The 20,080-nt window shown below is 39.2% G+C and overlaps 1 protein-coding gene across 2 annotated transcripts; it reads left to right on the top strand.

Annotated features, from left to right (window-relative positions):
* Positions 1–4,064: 4,064 nt before the first annotated feature.
* Positions 4,065–8,842, top strand: LOC138919462 (class I histocompatibility antigen, Gogo-B*0103 alpha chain-like). Of its 2 annotated transcripts, XM_070244365.1 has the most exons (8): positions 4,065–4,475; positions 4,822–5,088; positions 5,393–5,668; positions 6,294–6,569; positions 6,693–6,797; positions 7,247–7,279; positions 7,412–7,457; positions 7,623–8,842. In XM_070244365.1, exons 1-7 carry the CDS (start codon positions 4,292–4,294, stop codon positions 7,438–7,440), a joined length of 1,170 nt encoding a protein of 389 aa, XP_070100466.1. In that variant the 5' UTR covers positions 4,065–4,291; the 3' UTR covers positions 7,441–7,457; positions 7,623–8,842. The 2 variants fall into 2 exon arrangements, with proteins under 2 accessions (XP_070100466.1, XP_070100467.1); XM_070244366.1 differs by lacking the exon at positions 7,412–7,457 and having other exon boundaries at positions 4,277–4,475.
* The last annotated feature ends 11,238 nt before the right edge of the window (positions 8,843–20,080 follow it).

Below are 20,080 nucleotides of genomic sequence, written 5' to 3'. Positions count from 1 at the left end.
TTAATTTATTTATTTACTTATTTTGAGGAAGATTAGCCCTGAGCTAACATCTGCTGCCATTCCTCCTCTTTTTGCTGAGAAAGACTGGCCCTGAGCTAACATCCATGCCCGTCTTCCTCTACTTTATATGTGGGACGCCTACCACAGCATGGCTTGCCAAGCAGTGCCATGTCCACACCTGGGATCCGAACTGGTGAACCCTGGGCCACTAAAGCGGAACGTGCGCACTTAACAGCTGTGCCACTGGGCTCGCCCCATCAGTACTTTTTTAGAATCATGTTAGTGCCTAAACGACTGCTACCAAATCTCATTTAAAAACTTAGGGAAAGACGTTCAATTTATTATAGGATGTTGTATGCATCCTATAAGGGATACATTTTTTCGGGAAAAACAATGTTCCCAAATTGGAATTAACCATTTCTTCCTAATGAATCACATCAATACTGTTGTCATAATAGGTGAGGAGACTGAGGCATGAGATTCTCATTTTTCTAGTTGCAAAGCAATTTCATGAGGCAAATGTTGAAAATGAAGTTGAGTATGAAAATTGGCATTTTTGCTAATTTTGGGGGGCATTCTTAACAAACTAAATTTGAGACTTCTAAAGAAAAATAAAGATAGTTATTATTTTAAAGGAAGCATTGTTATGGCACCCAGGTCTTGGAAATATTTGATATAGCCACTATATATTCTGAACATAGTTGTGATTTATTGAAGAGAATATTATTAATAAAACCATTTGCAGGAAAATCTAGAAATATTAATATATCCCACTTCTCTGTCTCAAATTTTTCACTATTACTTTCCAAAGAGAAATTTGAAGCATTTAAGAAAAATAATTGCATAAAAGAAGCATTTGATTTACAAAATCCTGAAATCGTATTTAATTTAAATTTTGGTTTTAACATGTATGTAAATTATTTGATATTCCTTTCTTCTAGAGGTGGAGTGTAATTCCTTCCTATTGAGTGTGGGCTGCACTTAATGACTCACTGTTAACTGATGGAGTAAGACTGATGGAATGACGTGAGACTCTGGGTCTAAGACATAAAACACACTGCCGCTTCCATCTTGGTTGCTCTCTCTCCCTCAGATCACTTGCTTTGGGTCAAAACAGCTACCTAGTCATTTGCCACATTATACAAAAATCTACATGTCTAGGAACTGGGACCTCCTGGGCCCATCCAGGAAGAAGACAAGGCTTCTTCCAACACTCAATGAGTGAGCCATGTTTCATGTGAATCCTCCAGCCCCAGTCAAGCCATCAGATGATGCAGCCCTGGCTGACAACTTGACTGCAACTTTGAGAGAGGCCACGAAACAGAAGTATTTAGGTAAACCTCTCCTGGATTCCTCACCTTCTGAAACACTGAACAGAGAACCCCTCCAGAACGTACCTGGAATTTGACCTATAGAACTGTGAGAATACAAATGGGTGTTGTTTTAAGCCACTGTGTTTGTGGTTTTATGCAGCAAAAGAAAATTAATACACAGGCTCAACTGTGCAACAGATAAGCACGAAACCTTTTCTCATGGAAATGAACTTATGAACTGTCATGTACACTAGTGCATGAAATAAAATCGTTCCTAATTTGGGGTTTTTTTTTCATTTTATGATTTTTATGTGATGCAGTTAAACTTTAATACAATCAGATTTGTTATTCATTCATTCAACAACTAATTTAGTGCTCACTAGGTATCAGGACTGGCTCTACATGCTGGGGATACAGCTTTAACCAAAACAGCCCAAAGCCCCTCAGCTCATGGGCCTTACATTCTAGAGGCTTCTCTAGAGTGACATGGGAGCCACTGGAGCATTTTGAGTGAAGAAATGACACACCCTGATTTACATTAGTAGGATCACTGACCCTTGTGAGGAGAATAGTCCATGTGTGGCAGGTGAGGAGCTGAGAGGTGAGAGGGACAGAGAGAAGGGCTGGAGGAGCAGGGGTGAGGAGAAGAAGCAGAGGGAAAGAATTCTATAGCAGTGGAATTCTCAGATTTAAATCCACTGGTAGATTTTTACAGGGCTTAGCAGGATATTCTTTGCATCTAGTATTGACTACATTCTGGGGAGCTCCCTAAAAGTCAATTGCCTCCTTATGCTAATTCAGTCAAAGCAAATAATGCCAAGTGCCCCAAGAAAAAACATGCACATCCCTTAGGTATTAATTCACAAACACAGGCAATGCACGAGCATTGGTGAAGGGCATTCTGACTGCACTGAATGCTTGCAACTTTGAAGTGATTAGAGTTTGTACAGTCTGCCTGAAATGTACTGTATTCATGACACTTTCTTATTTTCTGTATTCTTGATGTTGTGGCATTTGTGGATGTGATAACTGGGGAGAGTCTGCCCCTCCCAGGGCTAGCCAACTCTTAGAGACAGTAAAGGGCGTGCCCAGGAACATGCCTTTCCTTTGCACTAAACAATCCAGAGCACTTATTCTGAACCACCTCTTCTATCAGATTCTTACACTCCAGGAGTCAATATTCCTCTGCCCTGAGCCAAGTACGAGTCAGCTAGAGACCACCCCTACAACCCAGAGCCCACTAAAGACATTATTCAAACTAGTCAATTCTAAGATGTTTCCCCAGCCCCACCTTGCCTTTTTCAAGGAAAACACAACAGGGGCTCTGAGCCATGCTTTTTTCCTCTCCTTCTGCCTCTTGACCACCTTGGTGCTTCCCCATGTGGCCCTGTGTGGTGTTCCCTGCCCCCTCCTCTTAGGAAACGTAAGAAACAGAAAATCTTTCAATGGCATTAGCCTCTGCCACTGTGACTCAGTCACCTTTATAAATCAAGGGCCAGGTACAGATCACACACAGTAACAAATAGTGCCTCCATGTGCTTCCTGGTACTGAGGATATGTGGGGACTTACACAGGCAAACCCAGGGCTATGGAATGAAGATCATTTTAAAATACAAAACCTGGAGTCACAGTTTGGGAAAGCAAAAATTATGAGCTTTGGTTACTTTAGGGCTGTTTAGGCACATTTACATATGAAGGGTAAAATCACTGCTTTTACAGATAAGATCCCTGATCATTCAGGGGTTATCAAGATTGTGTTACCCAATAGCCAAGACTTGGAAGCAACCTAGGTGCCCATCAAGGGACGAATGGATAAAGAAGATGTGATATATATATACACAATGGAATACTACTCAGCCATAAGAAATGATGAAATCCTGCCATTTGTGACAACATGGATGGACCTTGAGGGTATTATGCTGAGTGAAATAAGTCAGAGGGAGAAAGTCAAATACCATATGATGTCACTCACAAGTAGAAGATAAAAACAATGATAAATAAACACATAGCAACAGAGATTGGATTGGTGGTTACCAGAGGGGAAGAGAGGAGGGAGGGGTGGACGGGGTGATTGGGAACATGTGTGTGGTGATGGATTGTAATTAGTCTTTGAGTGGTGAACATGTTGCAATCTACACAGAATTCGAAATACATTATGATGTACACGTGAAATTTATATAATGTTAATAACCAACGTTACTGCAATAAAAAAAATTAAGAAAAAAAGATTTTTTCTTTTAGGAAGATTAGCCCTGAGCTAACATCTGCTGCCAATCCTCCTCTTTTTGCTGAGAAAGACTGGCCCTGAGCTAACATTCGTGCCCATCTTCCTCTACTTAATATGTGGGACGCCTACCACAGCATGGCTTGTCACGTGGTGCCGTGTCCGAACCGGGATCCGAACCCGCAAATCCCGGGCCGCCCAAGTAGAACGTGGGAACTTAACCACTGCACCGCCTGGTTGGCCCCATTGTGTTACCACTGTAGTTAAAAAAAAAAAAAAAAAGAAAAAGAAAACTGGTCTCTGAGAATCTCTACATGGTGCCCTCAGGCACAACTGCCCCAGGTTTAACGAGGAAACCAATGTTTCTTCACCCACTTTCCCAAGGCCAGCTCACTCTCTGCACCATATTCCCTGGGGGTAAGTTTTCTTCTAGAAAAGTCCTGGGGCAGAGTTAAGGAGTAGGAGTCAGCTCAGGTAGAGGGAATCCAGGAAGAGGAGGAAAAGGGCTGAGCCCAGCCTGGGAGTGTCTCTTCCTGGTTTCCTCAGACAGCCCTTGGGCCAGGACTCAGGGTGACAGTGTGACAAAAAGCGTTTGGTGCAGGAGAAGAGGGGTCAGGACGAAATTCCAGGTCCCCGGGAGTGGCTCTCAGGTCCTGAAGACAGTGTGTCAGGTTGGGGAGTAAAGCCCTCCCCATCTCCCTAGAGTTTCACTTCTCTCTCTCAACTTGTGTCTGGTCCCTCTTCCTGGATACACATGACGCTGTCCCAGGTCTCAGTCCCATTGGTTTCTAAGAGCGTCACTGCGATTCTGGGTTATAAACTCCTCACCAACCAGTCGAACTCAGATTCTCCCCAGACCCGGAGGATGCGGCTCATGGGGCCCCCAACCTTCCTCCTGCTGCTCTCAGGGGTTCTGGTCCTGACCCGGACTTGGGCAGGTGAGTCTGGGGTCTGGAGGGAAACAACCTCTGCGGGAGCTGGGGGGGAAGAGGGGACCCAGCCAGGGGATCGTCTGGTGGGAGCGCAGGAACCCCGGGGAAGGCGCGTCTCTGCACCGCCCCGGCCCAGACCCCTTCCCCTACCTTGTCCCCGCCCCGTCCTGACCCCTCTCTTTCCCTCCCAGTCTCCCGGCCCCTCCTCTCACCCACTCGGGCCTCCCACTGCCCCTTTTCTGTTTCACGACCCCCTTGCTCCTTCCTCCTCTCCGGGCCCCATCACCCTCGGACCCGGGAACCCGCGCCGGGAGGAGGGTTCAGACAGGTCTCAGCCCCTCCCCACCCTCAGGCTTCCACTCGCTGAGGTATTTCCACACCGTCGTGTCCCGGCCCGGCCGTGAGGACCTCTACGTCTCGGTCGGCTACTTGGATGACACGCAGTTCATGCGGTTCGACAGCGAGGCTGCGAGTCAGAGAGTGGAGCCGCGGGCGCCGTGGATGGAGCAGGAGGGGCCACAATTTTGGGAAGAGCAGACCAAGATTGCCAAGGAACACGCACATGATTCCAAATCGAATTTACGCTGGGTTCTGGGCTACTACAACCAGAGCGAGTCCGGTGAGTAACCCCGGGCCCAGATCGCAGGTCAGGAGTTCCTGCATCCCCCTTGGACGAGCCGAGGTCTCCAGGTTCTGCATCCCCACCTTGGACGAGCTGGAGTTTCCAGGTCCGAGATTTACCCTTAGGCCAAGAGACCTTCCAGGTCCCTCGACGCAGGAACAGCCTGCCGGGATTCACTAGGATTTTATTTTCAGTTTGGGGGGAGCGGGCTCTGACCAAACACCGCCGGTGGGTCTAGCGCGGGAGTGAGGCTAGGTGGGTGGGGCTGAGCGGGCTAGGCTGACCGCGGGGACCTGGCCAGGGCCCCATACGTTCCAGTGGACGTCTGGCTGCGACGTAGGGCCAGATGGGCGACTCCTCCGCGGTTTTGAGCAGTTTGCCTACGACGGCGCTGACTACATCACTCTGAACGAGGACCTGCGCTCCTGGACCGCGATGGACACGGCAGCGCAGATAACCCGGCACGAGTGGGAGGCGGGCGGACTTGCCGACCACTACCGGCTGTTCCTGGAGGAGGACTGCGTGGAGCGGCTCCTCAGTTACCTGGAGAAGGGGAAGGAGGTGCTGCAGCGGACGGGTACGAGGGGCCGCGGAGCACCTCCCCTTCTCCCTCAGGCTGGAGCTGTACCTCCAGCTGGCCCAAACAAAAAGCGAGAAAAATGGGATTGACACCAGAATTCTTCCCGCCCCCAGCTTGGATCCTGAGAGTGAGGAGATCGCCTGGGTTTTCACATCCTGTGCCAGAAAGTGACTAGCCCAGAGGGCCCAAGCTTTTCTCAGGGCCTTTAAGGGATCCAGTCTCTCTGGAGATCTCTGAAATAACTTCATAGCGGATTTCTTTGACCCTGGCCTTGATGACTTGCTCTCTCCCACCTTGTTCTCTGCCGCAAGCCCAACTTCTTTGCAGGTCTGACTCCAGATTTTTTTGAGTCACTCAGCCTCCACTCAGGTCAGGACCAGAAGTCCTTGTTGTCCCACACAGAGCCTCGTGCCCAGGCTGTCTTACCCTGATTCTAGAACTTTCCAAAGGATAGGAGGTTATCCCAGATCCTAGAGTCCAGGCTGGTGTCTGAGTTTTGCACTCTTTCCCACTCCCTCATCCCAGCTCTCTTTTCCATTCTCAGGATGGCTACATGAGCGCTGCTTCAGAGGATCTTGAGAGGTAATGCAAAGTTCCCAAATTTTCTCACCCTTCTCCTCAGATTCCCCAAAGACGCATGTGACTCTCCACCCCATCTCTGACCGTGAGGTCACCCTGAGGTGCTGGGCCCTGGGCTTCTACCCTGCGGAGATCACCCTGACCTGGCAGCGTGATGGGGAGGACCTGACCCAGGACACGGAGTTTGTGGAGACCAGGCCTGCAGGGGACGGGACCTTCCAGAAGTGGGCGGCTGTGGTGGTGCCTTCTGGAGAGAAGCAGAGATACACGTGCCATGTGCAGCACGAGGGGCTGCCCGAGCCCATCACCCTGAGCTGGGGTAAGGAGGGAGCCGTGGGCTCAGAGCCTCTTCTCAGGGACATCAGGAGCCCTTCTGGAGACCTTTAGCAGGGTCAGGGCTGAGGCCTGGGGTCAGAGCCCTCACCTTCCCTTCCCTTCCCAGAGCCGCCGCCTCAGTCCACCATCCTCATTGTGGGCGTCCTTGCTGGCCTGGGTCTCCTTGGAGCTGTGGTGGCTGGAGCCGTGATCTGGAGGAAGAAGCACTCAGGTAGGGGACGGGTGGGGTCTGAGTTTTCTTGCCCCCTGCCCCCCCCCCCCCAGCCCCGGGTGTTTCAAGCCCAGGTAGAAGTTTGTCCTGCCTCATTAATGGGAAGTCCCATCCATAGCCACATGTGCTTTCCTAGTCTGGGGCTGACACTGTTTAGTAAAGCACATGTGGAAATGAAGGACAGATTTATCACCTTGATGAGTCTGGTGATGGGGACCTGACTCCCAGCAGTCACAGGTCAAAGGGGAAGGTTGTTGGTGAGGACAGACGTCCAGGAGGGCAGTTGGTCCAGTCCCCACACATGTACTGTTGCCAGCTTTCCTGATCCTCCCTTAGGTCTGTAATCACAGTTCTGGAAACTTCTCTGGTGTCCAGGACTAGGTGATTCTTTTAGGACCTCATGGCCCTGCCTGCTTCCTGGCTTCTCACAGAATGTTTTCTTCCCACAGGTGGAAACAGAGGGAGCTACACTCAGTCTACAAGTAAGTATGGACAGGGGGTGATCCCTGAGATAGTGTAGACAGGAGCCCATGGGGGAGCTCACCCACCCAGAGTTCCTCCTTTAGTCTCATCTCCTGTGGGCTCTGACCCCATCCTGTTCTGTTCTACCCCAGGCAGTGACAGTGCCCAGAGCCCTGTCTGATGTGTCTCTCATGGCAGGTGAGACCCTGGAGGGCTTGAAGTGGCAGAGGGGTTGGGGCAGAGGGGACAAGTCTGGGTTATGAGGATTGTCTGGATTTAGACATGAGTGAGCAGAGGGTTGTTCAGAATGTCACCACTTACAGTGACTGACTTGAATTTGTTCTTGATTGTTTTGTTCTGTAGTGTGAGCCTTTTTGGAAACTAAGTGATGCAAGATGTGTTCACACCCTCACTCGGTGACTTCAAGAACCCTGACTTCTCTTTCTGCAGATGGCATCTGAATGTGTCTGCTTTCCTATTAGCATAATGTGAAGAGGTAGGGAGACTAGCCCACTCTTGCCCACCGGGACCCCCACCCCACACACACCATCATGTGATAGTACCGTGGATATATGTATATGCTCAAACTTGTTAAATTGTATATATTAAATATTTGCAGTTATTTTTATATCAGTTATATCTCAATAAAACTGTTTAAAAAATAATTTCATTTTTCATGTTTTGAAACTGTTTCCTCATTTAACCACTGCCATTTAAGATCATATGTTAGATTGAAAAAGTTTTTATTTATTTTATTTTTTAGAGTAAATGATTCACTTTACTTTCTGATAAAATGTAATGTTAATTTAAAATCTTAGTGTGAGCAGTTCAACATTCAATTAATTATGTGCAATCCTATCTGACAGAAGCTGTATGTGTACAAAAAAATTTAGGGAATGTCAACAAAAAGTAAATGCCATCTTGAGTTCCTAAATTACAAACTAAGAAAATTCTATAAAGCATAACAATCTTGCTATGCTAAACTAACTCACAGTAGAATGAATGACATCTGGGTTCAGGCTTTTGTGTGGACATGTTTTCAGCTCCTTTCAGTAAATAGCAAGAAGCACAGTTGCTGAATTGTATGATAAGAGTATGTTTAGTTTTATACGAAACCACCAAGCCGCCTTCCAAAGTGGCTGTATCATTTTGCATTCCCATCAGCAATGAATGAGATTTGCTAATGTTCCACATCCTTTCAGCATTTGGTGTTTCAGTGTTCTGGGTTTTGGCTATTCTAGTAGGTGTGTTTGGTATCTCGTTGTTTTAATTTGCACTTCCCTGATGACTTATGATGTGGGGCATCTTTTCGTATGCTTATCTGCCTTATATATCTTCTTTGGTGAAGTGTCTGTTAAGGTCTTTGGACCATATTTTAATCAGGTTGTTCGTTTTCTTAATGTTGAGTTTTAAGTTCTTTGTATATTTTGGATAACAATCCTTTGCCAGTTTTGTGTTTTGCAAATATTTTCTCCCAGTCTGTGGCTTGTCTTTTCATTCTCTTGAGCATTGCTACAGTATAAAATTTAGATCATATAGATAATTTTAAAAATATAGTAGCCTAACTATTTATAAAATAACTGCTCAATAGAAGGCTATATTTAGAACAAGTTTCCCACCTTACAGTAAATCTGTAATTGGTAAAGTACTTATTTCACATACAAATAAAAATCTGGTGCTGTTTTCCTCTACCCACAGAGAGCAGTGATAAATAGGTGTCCTTCATATAGAGCTCAGATATGTGATTAGTTGCTGAGTTTAAGAAAATCCTACTCCTGAAGTAAGTTTGTCACATTTTTTTCATTGAAATGGGGTTTGTTCCAAAGGTAATAACAACAGAGCTATTGTTAACAATGATGGATGGACTGAATTTTTTTAAAGCAATAGCAGACCCTTCATTTCATTTTTCTAATGTTGCCCTGTCCACATGCCACTGTTTAAATTTAAATCAATTAAAATGGAGTAAAATTTAAAATTTTGTTCCTCCATTGCACTAGCCATATTTCAAGTACTCAAAAGGCACATGTGGCCAGTAGCTACCATAATGAACAGTGCAGATACAGAACATTTCTATCATGGCAGAAGGGGCTTTTGGACAGCAGTATTCCCATGGATTCTCATTTCATAGACAGAATAACTGAGGATAATTATGAGACGATGACAACTTAGAGTTCCAATTCCCATTCATGGTCTCTTTTGTGATGAGTGAGGGTCCATCTCCTTTGTAAGTAAAGGTAAATTATTCCAACTAGACGTAAATAGTTAATATTACTTTTAATGGTTTTACACTGTAAATTACAACCAATAGAGATATGCATGAATTATGTCTGCACTCTAACAAGAAGTTTTAAAGGGAAATCCAGGTAACAAAACCAAGAGTTAGGAAAAAAACCATTACCACTCAGAAATTTCCTTACCAATTCCCATAGCAATAACAATCCTCTTGGTCATGTTCAGGCTTTTCTTTAGAGTTTTACCTCTATGTATGCATCTTTAAACACTATAGATTATTTTGAACTTTATATAAATCAAAAATTGTTCATACAAATGGAATCTTGCTATATGTTTTCTTTTGAGACCTTATTTTAGTTCAATAGTATGTTTGCTAAATTGTTATAAGTATCTGTAGACTGTTCATCTTCATTGTTATATAGCATTCCACTGAATAAATCATACTTTAAATTATTTGTTCTATTGTTTGTGGGAATTTGATTTGCTTTTTGTTTTTAGAAATTATGAACAACGCTGCTGTAAGCATTCACATACATGTATGCTGGCACACATGAGCAGATATCTGTCAAAATTATATGCTTAGGAGTGGAATTACTCACGTACATGCATAATATCCAACCTAAATAGATAAAGCCACCCTGCTATCCAAAGTGGCTGTACCAGTTTACACAACAGTTAGTGGTACATGGTAGCTCTTGATGCTCCATATTCTCAGCAAAACTTAGCATAATCAGTCATTTGTTTAATTTTTTTCATTTCTGTGCTTTTTTCTGTTTTTTTCTAATTTTTAATTTTGCAAAATATACATGACAAAATTTGCAATTTTAACCATTTTTAAGTGTTCCATTTAATGGCATTATGTACATTCATATTGTGGTGCAGACACCAACACCATCCATCTCCAAAACTCTTTTCATCTTGCAAAACTGAAACTCTTTACCTTTTAAACAGTAACTCCCCATGCCTCCCTTCCCCCAGCCCTTGGCAACCACCTTTCCACTTTCTATCTCTATGATGTGAATTGTCAGTACCTGATATGAGTAGACTAATATAGTGTTTGTCTTTCTGTGGCTGGCTTATTTCACTTGGCATAATCTTCTCATGTTTTATCCATGTTGTAGCACATGTCAGAATTTTCTTCCTTTTTAAGGCTGAATAATATCCCATTATATACAAACATATATATACACACCATATTTTGCTTATCTGTTCATCAGTTGCTGGACAATTGGGTTGCTTCACAATTGGGTTGCTTCCTCCTTTTGGCTATTGTAAATAACACTGCTATGAACATAGGTTTATAAATATCTGTTTGTATCCCTGCTTTCAGTTCTTTTGGGTATATTCCCACAAGTAGAATTGCTGGATCATATAGTCATTCTATGTTTAGCTTTTTGAGAAATAACCATACTGTTTTCCATAATGGCTGCACCACTTTACATTCCCATCAACAGTGTGCAAGGGTTCCAATTTTACCACTTGCTTGCCAAGACTTGTTCATTTCTGTTTGCTTTTTATTTTGTAACAGCCATCCTAATGGTTGTAAAGCGGTATCTCGTTGTAGTTTGGATTTGCATTTCCCTAATGATTAGTGATGTTGAGCATCTTTTCATATGCTTATTGACCACTGTATATCTTCTGTGGAGAAATATCTATTAAAGTCCTCTGTCCATTTTTTAAACAGGTTATTTGTCTTTTTGTTTTTGAGTTTTGGTTGTCTATGTATTCTGGATCCTAATCCCTTATCAAATATGTGATTTGGAAATATTTTCTCCCATCAGTGGCTTGCCTTTTCACTATGTTGACAATGTATTTTGATAAAAATTTGTCTATTTTTTCTTTTGTTGCCTGTGCCTTTCGTGTCTAATGATCCAAGAAATCATCATCTAATCCAATGTCATGAAGCTTTGCTCCTAAGTTTTCTTCTAAGAAATTTATAGTTTTAGGTCCTTTGATCCATTGTGAGTTTATTTTTTGTATACAGTATTAGATAAGGGTCCAATTTCATTCTTTTGTATGTGGATATCCAGTTTTCCCAGCACCATTTGTTGAAAAGACTGTTCTTTCTCCATGAATGAAGGATCTTGGGACCCTTGTCAAAAATCATTTGACCATATCTGCAAAGATTCATTTCTAGGCTCTCTATTCTATTCCATCAGTCGTATGTCTGCCTTTATGCAATTACTACACTGTGTTGATTACTTAGCTTTGTAGTAAACTTTGAAATCAGGAAATGCGAGTTCTCTAACTTTGTTCTTTTTCAAGATTGTTTTCAATATTTGGAGGTCCCTTGAAGTTCCATATGAATTTTAGGATGGGTTTTTTTTCCACTGCTGCCAAAAACAGCACTGGGATTTTGATGCAATGGTGTTGAATCTGTAGATTGCTTTGGGCAGTGTTGATATCTTAACTTTTTCTTTTTTTTGAGGAAGATTAGCCCTGAGCTAACATCTGCTGCCAATCCTCCTCTTTTTGCTTAGGAAAACTGGCCCTGAGCTAACATCCATGCCCATCTTCCTCCACTTTTTTTCTTATATGTGGGATGCCTACCACAGCATGGCTTGCCAAGTGGTGCCATGTCTGCACCCGGGATCCAAACTGGAGAACTCCAGCCACCGAAGTGGAACGTGCAAACTTAACCACTGTGCCACCAGGCTTCCCTGATATCTTAACATTTTTAAGTCTTCTAATCCATGAACACAGGATGTCTTTCCACTTATTTATATCTTCTTTAATTGCTTTAGTCAACGTTTTCTTTTGTTTCAGTAAATGTGCATGTCTTTTAACTGCTGTTCAAGTTAATACGCAAGTATTTTATTCTTTTTAATGCTGTTATAAATAGAATTGCTTTCTTAACTTCCTTTTCAGATTGTTCATTGTTAGTGTATAGAAATGAAAATTATTTTTGTGTGATCTTTATACTGTGAAACTTTGCTGAATTTGTTTATTCGTTCTAACAAGTTTGTGTGGAATCCTTAGGGATTTCTACATATAAGATTATATCATCTGGGAACAGAAATAATTTTACTTCTTTCATTCTGATTTGGATGCATTGTATATCTTTTCCTTGTCTAATTGTTTTGGCTAGAGCTTCCAAAACTTTGTTGAAGAAAAGTGGCAAAAGTGCGTACTCTTGTCTTTCTTCTGATCATAGAGGAAAAGCTTTCTGTCTTTTCACATTTAGTATGAAGTTAGCGGTAGGGTATTCATCTATAGCTTTTATTGTGTTGAGATAGTTTCCTTCTATTCCTATTTGCTGAGTGTTTTTATAATGAAAGTGTGATGAATTTTGTCAAATGCTTTTTTCTGCATCAAGAGAGATGATTATTTTTCCCCCTTCATTTGGTTAACATGATATATTACATTGATTGTTGAACCATGTTGTTGAACATGCATTGATTGTTCTCATATGTTGAACTACACTTGCATTCCAAGAATAAATCTCAGTTTGTCATGGTGATGCTGCTGAATTCAGCTTGCTATTTGAATTTAGTTTGAATTCAGTTTTGTTGAAGACATTTATGTCAATATTCATAAAGGATATTGCTCTGTAGTTTTATTTTCTTGTGTTGTCTTTGTCTTTGGTATCAGGACAATGCTGGCCTCATAAAATGAGATTGGAAGTATTCCAATCTTGATTTTTTCAATTTTTTGGAAGAGTTTCAGAAGGAGTGATGTTAGTTCTTTAAATGTTTGGTAGAATCACAGTGAAGCCATCAGATTCAGGGGATGGTATTTTTGATTACTGATTCAATATCCTACTGGTTATGGGTTTATTCAGATATTCTGTTTTTTCATGATTCAGTCTTGGTAGGGTTTTTGGCTTTTAGAATTTGTTCATTTCATCTATGTTATCCAATTTAATGATATATAATTGTTTGTAGTACTTGATAGTAATTTACTTATCCTTACTTTCATTTCTGATTTTAGTAATTTTATTAGTCTTGTCTCTTTTTGTCTTAGTCAATCTAGCTAAATGTTTGTCAATTTTGTTGATCGTTTCAAAGAACTGACTTTTGGCTTCGTTGATTTTTTCTATTCTTTATATTATTTATCTCTGCTCTAATCCTTTTTATTTCCTTCCTTCTTCAAGCTTTGGGCTTAGTTTGTTCTTTTTCTAGTTCATTAGGTTTAGAGTTCGGTTGTGATTTGAGATCTTTCTTCTTTTTTAATGTAAGTATATGCAGCTATAAATTTCCCCCTTAGCACTGCTTTCACTGCTTCCCATAAGTTTTTGGTACGTAGTGTTTTCATTTCCATTTGTCTCTAAATATTTTCTAATTTCCCTTTTGATTTCTTTTGACACATTGGATGTGTAAGAATGTGTTGTTTAATTTCCACAAACTTGTGAACTTTCCAGTTTTCCTTCAGTTATTGACTTCTACCTTCATCCCATATTGGTCAGAGAAGATAGTTTGTGTGATATCTATCTTTTCAAATCTATTGAGACTTAACTGGTAGCCTAATATGTGTTCTATGCTGGAGAATGTCAAGGTGTACTCGAGAGAATGCACATTTTGTTATTTTTGGTTAGAGTACATTGTGTATATCTGTTATATCTACTTGGATTATTGTGTTGCTCAGGTCTTCTATTTCCCTACTTATCTTCTGTCTGGTTGTTCTATTCATTGAGAGTGGAGTGTTGAAGCCTCCAACTATTATTGTAGAACTATTTCTTCCTTCAATCTGTCAATTTTTGCTTCATCTATTTTGATGATCTGTTATTAGGTATGTAAATGTTTATAATTATTCTATCTTCTTTTATTGAAGCTTTTATTAATATATAATGTTCTCTATCTCTTGTAACTTTTTCTGATTTAAAGTCTATTTTGATTTCTATTACTATAACCATCCATTCTCCCATTAGTTACTATTTGCTTGGAATATCTTTTTCCATCCATTCACTTTCAACCTATTTGTGTCTTTGGATCTAAAGTGAGTGTCTTGTAGACAGGATATAGTTGGGTCATTTTTTTAATTGCATTCTACCGGTTTCTGTCTTTTGATTGGAAAGTTCAATTCATTTAAATTTAAAGTAGTTACTGATAAGAAGGGACTTACTTCTGTCATTTTGCTATTTGATTTCTATATGTCTTATTCCTTTTTCTATACCCTCATTTCCTGTATTACTCTTTTTTTGTGTTGAGCTGATTTTTTTCTGCAGTGCAACTTTTAGATTCCTTTCACATTTCCTTTTGTGTATATTCTATATCTCTTTGTGTTTACCATGGGGATTACATTTAACATCCTAAAATTAAAGCATTGTATTTTGAATTTATACGAGCTTAACTTCAACAGCATATAAAAATCCTGCTCTTACCTAGCTCTTATCTTTCCCACCTTTCAGTTATTGGTGTCATAATATTAAATATTTATACATTGTATGTCCAAATTCATAGACTAATAATTTTTAATGAATTAGTCTCTTAAATCACATAGAAAACCAAATGTGGAATTACAAATAGAAGTTACAATAATACCAGCTTTTAAATTGTCCATGTGTTGACCTTTACCTTGAATCTTTATTTTTCATACAGCTTTGAGTTACTCCCTAGTGTCCTTTTATTTCAACCTGCAGGACTACTGTTAGCATTTTTGGCAGGGCAGGTCTAGTAGTAATGAACTCCCTCAGATTTTGTTTATCTGTAAATATCTTAAGTTTTCTCTTATTTTTAAAGGACACATTCACTAGATATAGGATTCTTGGTTGAAAGTTTTTATCCTCCAGCACTTTGAATATATCATTCTACTGTCTTCTGTCCTCCAAGGTTTCTGATGAGAAATCTGCTGATAAATTATTGGGAAGCCCTTGTTTGTGACAAGTCACTTTTCTCTTGCTGCATTCAAGATTCTCTCTTTGGCTTTCTACAGTTTGCTTATAATGTGTCTCACTATGGGTCTCTTTGAATTTATCCTACCTGGAATTTGTTGAGCTACTTGGATGTTTATATCCATGTCTTTCTTCAAATTTGGGATTTTTTGATCACTTGTTTCCTCAAATAAACTCTCTGCCCCTTTCTCTCTCTCTTCTCCTTCTGGGACTCCCAAAATGTGAATATTGATCCATATGATAGTGTCCCACAGGTCTCTTAGGCTCTGTTTACTTTTCTCCAATGTTCTTTCTTTCTGTCACTCAGACACAATAATTTTAAATGTCCTATCTTCAAGTTTGCTGATTCTTTCTTCTCCCTCAGCAAAACTGCTTTTGAATCATGCTAAGAAATTTTCTTTTCACTACAAACTACAAATCTTTTTGTAATTTTGAGCTTTAGAAATGTTGAGGGGTAAAAGGGAGTTCATATTTACGTTTTCTATCTCTTTATTGATATTTCTGTTTTGTTCAAATGTCCGTCTATGGACTTTAAACACATCTTCTTTCAAGTCTTTGAGTCTTTTTTTGTCTGGTGAGAATGCTTAAGATATATGCTCAGCCAATTTCAAGTATATAATACTGTACTATTAACTATAGTCATCATGCTATACATTAGATCCTCAGCTCATTTTTATTTTATGACTGAAAGTTTATAACCTTTGACCTATATTTCCCTAATTCTCCCTTCCCCCAGTTCCAAACCCCTGTAAAATACCATTCTACTCTGTTTCTATCATCAGTTTTTTTGTTTTTGTTTTTGTTTTTTGAGGTTCCATATATAAATGATACCATATAATATTCTTCTTTCTCTGTCTGGCTTATTTCACTTAGCATAATGCCCTCCAGATTTATTCACATTATCACAAATAGCAGTATTTCCTTCTTTTTTATGGCTGGATAATATCCTATATATACATATACATATATGTACACACATATGTATATATATATCTCCACTCTATACATATATACACATATATATAGTATATATATAATATATATCACAATTTTTTATCCATTCACCTACTGATGGACACCACTTAGGTTGTTTCCATACCTTGCCTATTGTAAATAATGCTGCAATGAACAAAGTAGTGCAGATATCACTTTGAGAAATGGATTTTGTTTCCTTTGATATGTACCCTGGAGTGGTATTGCTGGATCATACGGTAGTTCCATTTAAAAAGTTTTCAGGAACTGCCATACTGTTTTTCATAATGGATGTACTACTTTATATTTCTAACAACAGTGTACAAAGATTCCCTTTTCTCCACACCCTTGCCAACATTTGTTATCTCTTGTCTTTTTGATAATAGCCATCCTAATAGGTGTGAGATGATATCTCATTGTGGTTTTGATTTGAATTTTCCTGATGATTAGTGATGTTGAGCACCTTTTCATGTACGTACTGACAATTTGTAAGGCTTTTTTAGAAAAATTTCTATTCAGATCATTGCCTTTATTTTAATTGGATTATTTGTTTTTTTCCTATTGATTTGTATGTATTACTTATATATTTTGGATATTAATCTCTTATCAGATATATGGGTTGCAAATATTTTCTCCCATCCCATAGGTTGCCTTTACATTTTATTTATGGTTTCCTTGTTGCTGTGTAGAAGCTTTTCAGTTGATGTAGTCGCTCTTGTTTATTTTAACTTTTGTGTCTTGTGTTTTTGGTTTCATATCCCAAAAGTCATTGCCAATACCAACGACAAGGAAATTTTTCCATATATTTTCTTCTAGGAGTTTTATGGATTCACTTCTTACATTTATGTCTTCAATCTCTTTTAAGTTAATTTTTGTGAGTGGTGTGAGCTAGGGAGGTAGTGTCATTCTTTTGCATGTAGATATCCAGTTTTCCCAAGACCGCTTATTGAAGAGACTATTGTTTTCCTGTTGTGTGTTGTTGGTACCTTTGCCAAAGATTAATTGATTGTATTTGCAGGGTTTATTTCTGGTTTCTCTTCTGTTCCATTGTTCTATATGCCTATTTTCATACCAGTACCATACTGTTTTATTACGAATTTGTAATATTGTTTGAAATCCGAAAGTCTGATGCCTCCAGCTTTGTTGTTCTTCCTCAAGATGTTTTTGGATGTTCAGAATCTTTTGTGGTTCCATATGAATTTTAGGATCAATTTTTCTGTTTCTTTGAAAACTGCCTTTTGAATTTTGATAGAGATTGCATTGAATCTGTAGATCAATTTGGATAGTATGACTATTTTAACAATATTTATTCTTTCAATCCAAGAACATGGGATAGCTTTCCATTTATTTGTCTCTTTTTAAATGTTTTTCATCAGTGTCTTATAGTTTTTCGTGTGCATATCTTTCACTTGGTTAAATTTATTCCTAAGTATGTTATTGTTTTTCCTGCTATTGTAAATGGAGTTGCTTTCCTAGTTTCTCTTTCAGATAATTTCGTGGTTAGAGTGTAGAAACACAACTTATTTTTGTATATTGATTTTGTATCCTTCAACTTTACTAAATTTGTTATTAGTCCTAAAGTTTTTTATTAGAATCCCCAGGATTTTCTATATATAAGATTATGTTATAGCCAAGATATGCAAACAGCCTAGGTGTCTGAAAATGGATAAATGGATAAAGAAAATGGCATATATAAGTATCATACACACACACACACACACACTCACACAATGGAATTTAATTCAGCCATAAAAAAGAATGAAATCTTCCCATTTGTAACAACATGGATGGAATTTGAGGATATTATGCTAAATTAAATATGTCAGGCAAAGACAAATACTGTATGTTCTCACTAATATGTGGAATCTAAAAACAAACAAAACAAAAACCAAAAACTAAGCTCATAGATACAGTGAACAGATTGTTGGCTGCCAGAGGTGGGGGATGGAGAGTGAAATGGGTGAAGGCGGTCAAAAGGTACAAATTTCCAGTTATAAAATAAATAAGCCATAGGATGTAATTGTACAGCATGGTGACTATAGTTGACTATACTGTATTTTATATTTGAAAGTTGCTAAGAGATTAAATCTAAAAAAAAGTATTATGTCACTTGCAAACAGAGACAATTTCTCTTCTTCCTTTCCAATCTGGATGCCTTTTATTTCTTTTTCTTGCTTAAGTGCTCTGGCTAAGACTTCCAGTACTATGTTGAATAGAAGTGGTAAGAGTGAGCATCTATGTCTTGTTCCTGATCTTACAGGAAAGGCTTTTAGCTTTTCACCATTGAGTATGATGTTAGCTGTCAGCTTGTACTATATGGCTTTATTATGTTGAGATACATTCCTTCTATACCAAATTTTGCAAGTTTTATCATGAAATGATGTTGAATTTTGTCAAATGCTTTTTCTGCATCTATTGAAGTGATCATATTATTTTTATCCTTCTTTCTGTTAATGTGGTGTATCACATTTATTAATTTGTGTATGTTGAACCATCTTTGGATTCCAGGGATAAATTCCACTTGATCATGGTGTATTATCCTTTTAAAGAGCTCTTGAATACATATTGCTAGTATTTTGTTGAGGATTTTTGCATCTATCTTAACCAGGGATATTGAACTGTAATTTTCTTTTCTTGTAGTGTCCTCATCTGGCTTTGGTATCAGGGTAATGCTGGCCTTGTAAAATGAGGTTAGAAATGTTCCTTGCTCTTCATTTTTTTGAAGAGTTTGAGAAAGATTGGCCTTAATTCTTCTTCTTTAAATGTCTGGTAGAATTCACCAGTGAGGCCAGCTGGTCCTGGGCTTTTCTTTGCTGGGAGATTTTTGATTACTGATTCAATCTCCTTCCTAGTAACTGATCTGTTCAGGTTTCCTATTTCTTCATGATTTAGACTTGGTAAGCCATATGCTTCTAGGAATTTATCCAATATTTCTAGGTTATCTAATTTTTTGGCATATAATTGTTCATAGTAGAGTCTTATGATCCTATGTACTTCTGTGGTATCAGTTGTAATATCTCCTCTTTTGTTTATAATTTTATTTATTTGTCATCTCTTTCTTTCCTTAGTGAAGCTAAAGGTTTGTCAATTTTGTTTATCTTAACTTAGTTTCATCAATCTTTTCTATTGTGTTTTTAGTTGCTATTTCATTTATTTACACTCTGATATTATTTTCTTTCTTCTACTAACTTTGAGCTTAGTTTGTTCTCCTTTTTCTAGTTCCTTGAGGTGTAATCTTAGGTTATTTATTTGTAATATTTCTTAATGTAGGCATTTATTGCTATCAAATTTCCTCTTATAACTACTTCTGCTGCATCCTATAAGACTTGGTATGTTCTGTTTCCTTTTTTGCTTATCTCAAGAAATTTTTTTATTTCTCTTTTGATTTAGCCTTTGATCTATGGTTGTTCTGGAGTGTGGTGTTTAATTTCCACGTTTGTGAATTTTACAGCTTTCCTCCTGTTACTGGTTTCTAGTTTGATATCACTGTGATTGAAAAAGATACTTATATGATTTTTATATTCTTAAATATGTTAAGATTTGTTTTGTGACCTAACACTTGAGCTATCCTGGATAATGTTCTGTGTGCACTTGGGAAGAATGTGTATTCTGCTGCTGTTGAATATAATACACTGTATATGTCTGTTAGATCTGTATATGTCTAAAGTATAGTTCAAGTCCAATATTTCCTTATGATTTTCTGTCTGAATGATCTATCTATTGTTGAAAGTGAGGTATTGAAGTCCCCTACTATTATTGCATTACTGTCTATTTCTGCCTTCAGATA

This window comes from Equus caballus, chromosome 20 (assembly GCF_041296265.1).
Source record: "Equus caballus isolate H_3958 breed thoroughbred chromosome 20, TB-T2T, whole genome shotgun sequence".
In the NCBI taxonomy this organism is placed as follows: Eukaryota; Metazoa; Chordata; class Mammalia; order Perissodactyla; family Equidae; genus Equus; species Equus caballus.
Note: the sequence above shows the minus strand (reverse complement) of the source record. Positions and strands in the feature narration are given on the sequence as shown.